The 10,495-nt window shown below is 37.5% G+C and overlaps 1 protein-coding gene and 2 long non-coding RNA genes across 3 annotated transcripts; all 3 read right to left on the bottom strand.

The window, feature by feature from the left end:
* Window positions 1–951: 951 nt before the first annotated feature.
* LOC109174039 (surface protein-like) lies at window positions 952–4,410 on the bottom strand. Its single transcript, XM_019323333.1, has 3 exons — window positions 3,895–4,410; window positions 3,371–3,590; window positions 952–1,547 (listed from the first exon to the last, which is right to left on the bottom strand). Exons 1-3 carry the CDS (start codon window positions 4,408–4,410, stop codon window positions 952–954), a joined length of 1,332 nt encoding a protein of 443 aa, XP_019178878.1.
* Window positions 4,411–7,812: 3,402 nt separating this feature from the next.
* Window positions 7,813–8,131, bottom strand: LOC109174717. Its single transcript, XR_002053158.1, has 3 exons — window positions 8,096–8,131; window positions 7,939–8,008; window positions 7,813–7,851 (listed from the first exon to the last, which is right to left on the bottom strand). It is a non-coding gene; the product is annotated as an uncharacterized LOC109174717 (long non-coding RNA).
* A 1,718-nt stretch (window positions 8,132–9,849) lies between these two features.
* On the bottom strand, window positions 9,850–10,269 carry LOC109174710. Its single transcript, XR_002053157.1, has 3 exons — window positions 10,232–10,269; window positions 10,050–10,135; window positions 9,850–9,971 (listed from the first exon to the last, which is right to left on the bottom strand). It is a non-coding gene; the product is annotated as an uncharacterized LOC109174710 (long non-coding RNA).
* Window positions 10,270–10,495: the final 226 nt, after the last annotated feature.

The following is a 10,495-nucleotide window of genomic DNA, read 5'->3' as shown; positions in this document are numbered from 1 at the left end:
TGTACTTAACTCCAGGTTAGCATCTTTTGCAATCTTTGTTACATCCTTTATCTTTTCCTTCATTCTTTCACGTTCAAGCAATTCATGTTCTCTTGCAAGTCTCGCCTCTTCTTGTTTGTTCCACAATTCTAGATTTGCTTTCTTGATCTCTTCATTTCTTTGGCTTTGATAAGTTTGTCTAGAGTAGTTATCTTTCTTCGTCAACCATGTCGGTAGATTGCATCCTTCAAAGCGCTTTCCACTTCCTACTTCGTACTCCTGGTAAGTAACGAAGTTTCTTGTGGCATCCATGTTTATATTCTTATCTCGCATAAGCCTTTGGCGAAGATTCTTTTTCTCTCTGTACGTTTTTCCACGAAATACAAACTCAGAGGTGGATCCGAAAGATTGCTGAGGTCTGATAGAGTGTTGTCTGGATCTTGAGGATGGCTGATGCCGAGACTTAGATGCTGGAGGTGAAGATCTCGTGTTTCTTCCTTCGTCATTCCTTCTTTGAACAAGAGATCTGTTTCTAAATTCATTTGGGCGAGATGGAGATTTGTTTCTGTTCTCGTCCTCATCATCATCATCTCTCTTCTTTTCCCCCTTCTTGGCATCAGCACATAGAGAATCAGAGGGCTTGACTAGCTTGTTGACTGTGTTGAGCATGTCTTTGACATATTCGAGAATCTGGAGCTGATATTCTCCCATTCGGTACATGTTGTCACTTGCTAAATCAACTTTCGTGCAGGCTAAGTCAACTCTTTCTTTGAGGCCAAATTGAGAAAGCTTGAGAGAATGTTGCTCTTTCGCAATCTTGTCAAGAAGATGACTTTGACGGTGGAGTTCAGTTGCTTGCTTTTCGTGAAAGTCTGTAGTTGAAGATGGTGGTTGCTGTGGAGTGTAAGATAAAGTTGTCATTACTTGTGTCAACTTGGTGGACAGATCTTCTAGAGTTTGACTATCTTGCTTTCAGTGAAATGAATACAGTTGATGCAGAAGCTCGACTTGGTGGATTGTGGTTAGCAAATGGTGCATGATGTTTTCTGGATCAAGAGATTCGATACGAAGGCCTGGTTCGAGGTGGATGCTCTTAGGTTCACGAAAAACATTCCTCTGTTCAAGAATGAATTGATTCTCACTTGGTGATTCTTCCATTTTGCCATCACGAGGTGATTTCGGATTCAATTGACCTGTTGTTGGTGGTGATGCTTCCATTTTGCCATCACTAGCTGGTCTAGCATCAATCCGACTATCAGTAGGTGGAGGTGCTGAAGGGGATGGATCACGAGGAGGGTCTTCTTCATGAGGAGATGAGTGAGGTGTGGGTGATCCGAGTATGATTTCGGTGTTGCCTATGATAGGAGATTCACTATCATAGTCCGAATCATCGTCATCCGAATCATGATTGTTATAATCATTATCCTTATCACTGTCATCGTCTTCCTCATCATCATTCTCGTCATCTGGAATGTCATTCTCGTCATTGTCTTCTTCATCACCATCTCCATCTGCGTTGTCTTTTTCATCAGGATGTTCATTTGCAGCAGGTTCAACCTCATTGGTACCTTCATCTTCATTGATTCTGTTAGGAATATATTCTAATAGATTTTGATATGCCAAATTGTATTTTAGAATCCCCAATTTTATTGTTAAGTCTAGGCGTGTCATAGACCATGAAAGGAAAATTAAAAAATATAGAAAAAGGGAAAAATACGAAGAAGAAGAAGAAGAAGGAGATGTATGCATATGATATGTATACTTAAGCCCACACGCCCCAAACTCAAAGAAGAAGTCATACCAATGATCTCATACGAAGAAACGAGAAGCAAACGAGATTGCATGAAGTTATCTTGAAGATCAAACATCTATGGAAAGAAAGAAGTACATCAAGGAGAATGCTATAATGACTAATAATTCGTATAGGCAAGATGGATGAAAGCTTGATGTATAAACCCCAAGGTCTTAGGTTTGAAACTTATTCTCTATAATTTTAGATGAAGTAGGAGTTGAGGTTTGAAAAGAGGTTTCAAAATTAATTCGAAACTAAGAAGGAGATGAAGTAAGAGATGCGGTTTGCAAGTCAATGTTTGAGGATGAAGTAAACTTCAAACTATATATAGTAAGACTATATATAGTAAGAGCTGAAGTTAGAGATGAAGTTTCAATCAAGGATTGAAATCGAGAAACAACTTCATCAGTAACACAAACAACTTCATCAGTAGCCCATACAGAGAAGGGCATGATCTACATAAGAATTATTTTAAGAGCACCTTCACGTGAAGACATGATCTGCATCAGAAATATTTTTTAGAGTCTCTTCACATGGACCAAGAGCTAAGCAACGGCTGAAATATCTCAAATGTCAGAGATATTATTTTTAATAAGATCTTCAGAAAAAGCTACAGATCCTCTGCAAAGGCTACAAGAAATTCAAATTTGAGATCTACAATTCAAATTTGAGATTGTCTTTTCCAACGGACAAATTCTCAAAACCAGCTATAAAAGGATGAAGATTGAAGCAGATGAAAGCACTTCAAACACAAGCAACGAACAGTACATACGAACAAGTGCTATACTCAAAAGTGAGAAAATATTCAAGTGAGATAAACACTCAGAGCTCAAAGAGAAAATATTCAAGAATGTTTAAAATCTTCATCATTAAGAGACTTGCTGCATATTGAATATCCATTCAAGAAGTCTCAAAGTTGGAAGCCAATGAAACTTGTTTTTCTACAAACAAGTGATATTCCTACTGGAGTGTAGGAAGGGAGGAAAGTAACACAGAGTTGTGAAATCCTGGATTGTCACACGGAGCTGTGAGATCCGAAACAGCAGTGTCGGAGGTACTGGGCGTGATTAGTGCGGGCTTTGTGATCAAAGCACTAAATCACGGGATACGTCGACCGGATCGTGGAAGACAGGGGGAAAGTAGCACGGAGCTGTGAAATCCTGGAAAGTAGCACGGAGCTGTGAAATACGAAGCAGCAGTGTTGGAGGCACTGGGCGTGATTAGTGTGGGCTTAGTTATCAAAGCACTAGATCACGGAAATTCATTGTATCTAGGAACCAAGAAGTAGTGGATATAGCGAATTGCTCTTGGACGATAAGAGCAAGTGGAGTAGGGGGGATTACATCACCTCCGAACCACTATAAATTGCCTTGTGTCATTTACTGCTTTATTTACTTACTGCATATCACGTGGATATACTTGGCACATTCACACAACACTTACTTTATTATTCCGCTGTGCACAAGACTCTAACAATCTAGTTAAGAGTTTTGGTTTCTTTATCGCCTCAACAATTGTTGTATTCGGGAAAATGTTTAAAAGGCTATTCACCCCCCCCCCCCCCACCAAGACTTTTACCACACCCCCTTTGGGACTAACAAATTCTTTCTTCTTCTGCTGTAGCTTCTTCATTTTCAACATCTTCCTCAATTGCAGCATCGTCTTCAATTGCATTCCCATTCTCGTCCTTGGATCCGCTGACATTGCAAGCTGGATCATTTTGATGGAGCTTCTCTAATTCAGTTTTGATTTTGGATAACAAGAGAGCAGCTTTGAATTCCTTCATCTCTTCTTCAAAGGCAGGATCGAGAGATGGTTTCTTCATTTCAAGGCAAATAAGGGCTTTTCCTTATGCCAGACTTCGGTTGGTCAGCTTGTATGACTATGCTCGGTTTATGGTCTCAAGCCTTGTTCCTTCATAAACGTCTTGCGTGCTAAGCCACTCGAGAGCGAAATCTTCTTCATCCTTCATCTCATCGAAATTTTCGAGAAATAATCTGAGAGGTGAGGTTCACCACTTTTGCCATTTCAAAACTCTCTGGTAATCACTTTCAATTGAGAGTTGAAGCAGTTGATCTCTTGATGGGGGGGGGGGGATTTGGATTAGTTTCGGGTTCAAGAACCACTTCTCTCGTCTCTTCTGGCAAGCCAGGTTCTTGTGGAAGACTTAAGTGGTTCGAAGAATGTGGCAAGCTTTCGTCCTTCTCTACTGCAGCAGGTTCTTGTGTCAGAATCGGGTTGATCTGCTCTGCTGGAGTAGGTTTTTGTGTAAGGGAAGTTTCGGTGGCATGTGTTAAGACAATGACAGGATCGATGATCACTTCTCTCGTCTCTTCTGGCAAGTCAGGTTCTTGTGGGAGACTTAAGTGATCAGATGAAGATGGAAGTTCGCAATTATCCTTTTCTATCTCAGCAGGTTCTTGTGTCAGACTCGGGTTGATCTGCTCTACTAAGACAGGTTCTTGTGGCAAGGAGCTTTGTGCTGAACCTTCGGTACTAACAGATGTGGTCTTCCTTTTCTTCGAAGACTTGCGAGAAGCATCCTTTCGCTTTGAACTTTCTTCCCCCTGAGTGGTGGCAGATTTCTTTCTCAGCTTTTCTTTTAAACTGGACTGAGGAGGAGGAGCTAATCTGGTCATTATCTCGTTGGCTTTCACAATTGTTGGTCTGAAGTGACCTTTCTTTGGTTGTGCAAGGATAGATTGAGTAGCAACTTCGTCATCAGACCTTTCTGTTGTACTTGAAACCTGAGGAATCTTTCGTGGAGATAAAGAGCTAACATTTGGAGGGGCATCATCTTTCTTGTCAGCAGTCAAAGGATTCGGTTCCGATGGCAGTGCTAGAGGCTGAGCTTAATATGAGCCTTTGGTAGCTGATGTGGAAGGGCTTTCTCCTTCTTTCGTCTTTTGGGCTTGGGCTGATCATCATCAGATTCTTTGGTCTTCTTGGACTTTCTTTTCGACTTTACTGAGTCCAAAGGTAATCCCAACTCCAGTGTCTTCTGCTTGTCATAACCAGAAGGTTTCGACTTCATGTGACAAACCTTTGGTCTAGGGAGAATGCCTTCACGAAGAGGAACCTTATTCTTAGCTAGAAGATGACTAACGAGATAACCGAAACCAATCTTCTTTGGGATATCTCCCGGTGATGATCTTCCAAAAGTGATGATGTGAAGAAGATGGTTGACTACAACTTTTGACCAATCCACTTTATAACTGTAAAGAAAGGCATGGAACATCTTCACCTTATCTTTCGTCACATCGTCTGTCCCAGACGTCTTGTGTTCTACTATTTTGTTGAAGATGTCAATTGCAAATTCATAATCAAGTCGAAACCACTTCTTATTCAAGGGCCATGTGATTTTAGTTGGTCCTTGCTTGTTTTTTATGCTTCCATAAAACTCATTTTGATCGTAGTAGTATCCGGAAAAATCTGAGTGGTATGACTCATCACGATCTGGAAAACTGAAAGCTTTCTTCACATCTTCATAGGTTAGAGATATGGAAGTGCCAATGACTTCAGAAGAGATTAGTGAACCACCGGTGGACACTTTGGCATTCAGATAGAACTGATTAACATCCACCGGAAACCAAAAAGTGTAGAGGTGAGTCACAAAGCCATACAACCCACTATCCTGCAATAAATGGATGATCTTTTCTCCAAAGGATTTGTCAAGAACATATTGGAGAAAGCCATGAGCATCCAACATACATCCGCCAACAACAAGATGAACTCTAGACTGAATGAAGTTCACGTCGGAGGTTGGAAAGTTTGGCAACACTTCTACTTCAGCCGATTCTGGTTCTGCATTCGAAGCTGTCACTTTGGACTTCTTGGCCATAGCTTCTGAGAAAAGATGAATTTCTGGGTTTGAAGAAGGGAGGTTGTGATAAGAGGGAGGGTTCAAGGTTTAGAAGATGGAAGAAAAAGTTAAATAGGTGTGGTGGTTTAGGTTAAAAGGAGAGGGTTTTTACGGGTCAAGTTTTTCAACCGGGTAAACTGACTTTGTATTAAAATTTGAATGAGGATGACTTTTGCAATTCTCCAAATAAGGTAAACTGATATGGTAAGGGTTACTGATAAGGCCAGTATTAGATCAAAATTGATCATTCCCGATTAAATAGGAGAGAGAAAAATACTCGAGTGCAAACATCCGCATTTAATGACATTGGCAGAGAGGATCATGGGGTAGTGGGCCGATTTTTGTGGCTACACGATCTCTCCTACCACCTTCATCGAACGGTTAGGGATGAAAGTCTTCAATTCCAAATAACCGTCAGTTCATTTGATTTCCGATGAAATTGTAATCCTTTGCGAGAATCAAATAAAGATTCTCGTATTTTCACCAAACAACTAAAGTTTCGTGAATATGTGGGCTGATGTTTCGTGTTAAGAAGCATGCTGATAATATAAGGAACACATGAAACAAGGAGATGTTTTATAATAATAAGGAACTTGGTAGATATCACAAACATCTCTCGACCTATACCAATACAACACATTTAACAACTGCATCTTCATTCTCTTTTTGCCTTTTTCTTGAGCTGTGCGTCTTCAAATTTCTCGGGCCTTCTTCCCAAAAGATAAAATAAATCAAATAAAGATTTATCTCTCTTTTAACAAAAGACTAAAGCTCTTTTCGGGAAAACATAAAATACCAACTTTTATTTTATTTCAAGACGAGAGAATAGTTATTTAGAAGATAAGTCATTACATCTCAAAATAACCGAAAGGGAAACTACTTTTTCTCTTTTCCCTTCTTCGTCTTGCTGGATTCTCCCTTATCCATTCTTACTTTCTTTTTCGATGTAAAATAGTCAGGACGAGATGAAGCAACAGAAGATCTTAGTTCATCATGTGAAACTTCCTTCAGATACCCACAAATAGATTCGCCTTTATGCATACTGAGGTAAGTGCAAAGATCTTTGTCGAAATTTGGATTGTTCCAAGCCTCTTCAGATAAAAATTATCTTTCTTCAATGGAAGGAGGTGCTTCATTAATAACAGCTGCTGGGGAGTTTTCATCAGATTCATATGTAATGAACCCATCACAGTTTGTGGGTGGTTCAGAATCAGATGAAACGTCCAGTGGTGCTCGCAGGCTGTTTCCTGGGTAAAAATCACCTTCCTCTTCCTGGAGTAGCACTACTACAGAATATAGCTTTAACCTCGACTAAATGACCCCATTTAACCTCGGCTATCCTACGACGTCGACTAAATCGACGTTGTAAGAAAATAAACGACGTCGGTTATTTAACCGACGTCGTATGTTTTTAATTTTTTTTTAAAATGATACGACGTCGGCTAATTGGCTATTAGCCGATGTCGTATAATTATATTAAATAATATATATACATACGGCGTCGGCTCCGCCAAATAGCCAACGCCGTATGTATTTAAATTTTTTTTTTTTAAATGATACGACGTCGGCTAATTGCTAATTAGCCGACGTCGTATCATTATTTTTTAATAATAAATATATATACGACGTCGGCTATGACCAATAGCCGACGTCGTATCTTTTTTTTTTTTTTTTTTATACAGAAAATGTTTTATGCTCTAGCCCAACCTGCTGTGCATTCAGAACCTGTGCAGCTAGTTACATTCAGCATCAACATCAACTAATTCAAACTACATACTAAACATGAAACTAATTAAGCACAATGCAACAAAACTACATACTAAAACTAAAATTAATATAAATAACACAATGCAACAAAACTACTAATTAGCATCAAACCAATAAACACAAAGTAGTTTTAAACATAAACTAGTATCAAATTAACAACGTTTTATTAACCCATTCATCAATAAGAAACTTAGACCATTTGTTTCTAACGTCATCAATCTCTTGTTTGTTGTAGGGCAATCGTCCTTGTCTTTCCAAAATCTACAAAGTTCAAAAAAAAAAAAATAAAAATAATAAATAACTAAATATTTTAAACAACATTTGAAAAAGAAATATGTATTATTAGATTACTTGCCTTATCCATTCCTTTGCTTAGGTTGTTGGAAACAATTTCCCACATGAATTTCATCACATAATAACCACATTCGGTGCTTCCTTTTTGTATAGCACACTACATTTGAATTACAATAAAATTATTTTAAAATAGAAATAAAAAACAATAAGTTTGCTTGTTTTACAAAGTGAAAGAAGTACTTACCAAACATGTAGTCCATTTCGATGAACGAGATTGTTTCTTTCCACTCATCATGCTTGTTGCAGTCATACACCTATTCATATAAGACATAAAATATATATAAATATTTGGCATCACTTGTTTAATAATAACTATTAATTCATTATATAAATTTACATACGTTTCCATTATATGTTTAATGTCTTCACGCGGCCCATGACCAAGTGAATCAAACCAAAAAATTTCATTTAATCTAGGACAAATCGCCATCAGCATCCAATGCTCACTACAAATAAGTAATTTATTAGTTATACGTAAATAAGTAAATATAATATAATATAAAAATATATTATATGTAAGCACTTTAATTTAAAACGTAATTAAAACTTACTTGAGAACGTATGAGGCTAAATACACATTTTCCTTCCCATACTGCATGGTGGCATTTATATATGATTTCCTTTCTTCTATATTATTCATTTTTGGTTGAATCCAATATGGATCTAGGAAACCATAAGTGTCTTTTGATGCCAACTCAAAATTGATGTAAATACCCCTATTCACAAATAGAATCAATTATACATAAATAATCAAGAATGTAAATATAAAACTATTATGCATAAACAATCATAAAGAACTTATTATTACCTTATAAAGAACTGAACTAGAGAAACATCGATGATGTCCATACTTAAGAAACGCAATATCTCCACACTTTCAAGGTGCAAGTCATACTCAATCTCGCCCATAATACCACGAGCCACATGGATCACAAGATTCTGTTCGAAACGGCGAGCTATTGTAAAAGCCTTTTTGCACTCAGCAATCAAAGAATCTAGAGCAATACTATTGTCCATGGTATTGTCTTTTAACTGTGAATTATAATACAAGTAATAATTATAGTTTTAAAAAGTAAATTATTTAATATTTTAAAATAGAAATATTATCAGTATACATACCGCATTAGCTTCAGTACATAACTCTACCAGCTTCTTTGGCCAAACGATAAAGTGTTGGCTTGCATCACTTACAAGATCAACCTCACCGGTGGAAAATGGTACATGTGCAGTTGGATCACCAACATCAGTTATACTCACTTTCACATTGTTTACATCCAGTACAACCCCATGAACTTGTCTACCACTGTAAGCTGTCCCATATGCCACTGGACGTCTAATTGGATCTTCTAAAAACAATTGACATCGTGCCCCTAACTACAATAATTTTTAATTAAAAATCATATAAAATTTTATTGATAAATAATAATAAGATAACTATAAACGAATACTTACAGCCGGTAAATTACTAAAAGGGTCTAGGGAACTAGCTTTGTCACTGGGAGGTGGTGGCACAGCATCCACACATACGGTTGTCACCTGCTTTGGCTGTAAAGGAGTCTGCATAGCACTAAATTGCAACATCATACTAGCTATTTTTGCCTCAAATTGCTCTGTTATACGTTGACCAAATTCCTCCCGTCAGAAATATTTTCCTGCTTTTGTTTAAAGCACCAACGGCAGCACCAACAGCAGCATCAACCAGTTGTTGAACATCTTCAGGAGTCTTTTGGCGACGTTTTGCATGGCCAAAAACACTTTTGATGCCATGTCCTCTTCCCATGGCTCTAACACATCCACAATGCTCATCGGTACCCAACGCAACAGTCAATGAATCCTTTCTTCCATCCTCAATAAATTCTCCTTGAGAAATTTGCAAATCAAGAGCATCCTAACATATATAAAAATTATTCAATAATAATAATTACTATTACTGTAGTAAATGACAAGATATGTACTTACAATTTTTTCCGCCACTACTCTAGTTGAATCAGTGCGATAATTTCCTGACTTGTCCATTCTTGCTTTCTTCCATTTTTCGGCTCTACGTATGGGACTTGGAGGACTCATTGTATACGACGGATCTGCATCAGCACATGCTTGTTGTTCTTTCAACTTCTCGTCCATCATCATCTTCTCCAACCTTTTATAACCTCCTCGAGCTAAAAGATGTGGATGAATATTCTTAGCTTGTATGTCTTGATATTTTTTCCTTGTTGCCTACATACATACCAAATATTAATCATATGATAAATTTCATATCCCTTGTTCAAAATATTGATAGAATAATAATGATACCTCATATGATTCACCCGTATGCGACTGATAAAACTCATTCCATGTCTCTTGTTCAATGAAGTCGTATGTTTGACAAGGGTTCTGACCTGCATAGCAACCGTATATATACTAGTAAGAAAACAAGATTATATATTAGTAATAAATGTAATTATAAGTACAAGGGTTCTGACCTGCATAAATACCATATATATACTTGTTCACCAATTTTGTTTTAAAATCTCTCCACCTATAACCCACATAGCTTAACCAATGTGTCTTCATATCAATGGTGTCGGGAATATCAAAAGTACTCTACAAAACAAGATTATTTATTAGTAAGAAATGTAATTATATTAACTTTTTAAATAAATCTAAATTTATCTTACCAGGATTTCTTTCCAAATAGTAGCTTTAGTATCTTCTGGGACATCCGGCCATTTTTTTATTGTTATAGGAGTATTGATTCG

Source organism: Ipomoea nil, unplaced genomic scaffold (genome assembly GCF_001879475.1).
Source record: "Ipomoea nil cultivar Tokyo-kokei standard unplaced genomic scaffold, Asagao_1.1 scaffold0146, whole genome shotgun sequence".
Classification (NCBI taxonomy): Eukaryota; Viridiplantae; Streptophyta; class Magnoliopsida; order Solanales; family Convolvulaceae; genus Ipomoea; species Ipomoea nil.
This window is presented reverse-complemented; position numbering and strand designations above follow the sequence as displayed.